The sequence below is a fragment of the Calidris pugnax genome, unplaced genomic scaffold, assembly GCF_001431845.1.
Source record: "Calidris pugnax isolate Ruff unplaced genomic scaffold, ASM143184v1 scaffold2464, whole genome shotgun sequence".
Taxonomy (NCBI): domain Eukaryota; kingdom Metazoa; phylum Chordata; class Aves; order Charadriiformes; family Scolopacidae; genus Calidris; species Calidris pugnax.
The window spans coordinates 9,572-10,284 of record NW_015092632.1 but is presented as its reverse complement, the minus strand read 5'-3'; the positions used below and the strand labels follow the sequence as shown (position 1 = coordinate 10,284).

The 713-nt window shown below is 64.7% G+C and overlaps 1 protein-coding gene across 1 annotated transcript in view; it reads left to right on the top strand.

The window, feature by feature from the left end:
* Window positions 1-48: 48 nt before the first annotated feature.
* LOC106900535 (DENN domain-containing protein 4B-like) overlaps window positions 49-713 on the top strand; it is a 10,230-nt gene continuing 9,565 nt past the window's right edge. Inside the window, exons 1-2 of the mRNA XM_014962629.1 lie at window positions 49-70; window positions 286-596. Of these exons, the coding sequence (XP_014818115.1) occupies window positions 298-596 (299 nt within the window). The 5' untranslated portion in view covers window positions 49-70; window positions 286-297. The remainder of the gene's footprint in view (window positions 71-285; window positions 597-713) is intronic.

Below are 713 nucleotides of genomic sequence, written 5' to 3'. Positions count from 1 at the left end.
TCAGCCCCACAGACCCCCATGTTCCTCAGCCCCACAGGTTCCTCAGCTCCTCAGCCCCACGGGCCACCAGGTTCCTCAGCTCCATGGGTTCCACCAGGTTCTTCAGCTCCATGGGCCACCAGGTTCCTCATCTCCACAGGTTCCACCAGGTTCCTCAGCTCCACAGGTTCCACCATGGGGCTGCCGAACCAGAGGAAGAGCTTTCCCTTTTTCCATGGGGCAGGGTTGTGGTGTCACCCATCCCCTCTGTGTGTGTGTGATGTGTCCCCCCCCCCAATTCTCCAGATGCCTTGAGCCATGGCGGACGAGAAGCCCCCCCAGCTGGTGGACTACTTCGTGGTGGCCGGGTTGACGGAGACCTCTCGGGCCTTGGAGGAGGAGACCCAGCAGCACCGGGCGGCCCGACCCACGGAACCCATCACGGACGTGGCCGTCATCATCCGCTCCCAGGGGGAGGACGTGCCCCACGGCTTCACCTGCATCGAAACCACCACCTCGGGCCACCCCGTGGACCTCAACGCCGGGCTCCTCAACAACCCCCAGATGTTCATCTGCTACAAGAGGAGCCGCGACAAACCCCCCCTCATCGAGCTGGGGTGAGTCCTTGGGGGGGGTCTATAGGGGGGGGGACGGGGTGTTCGGGGTGTGTGGGGCTGGCTATGAGGGGTATAGGGCCTGTGGGGCTGGCTATAGGGCCTGTGCGGCTGGGGGCG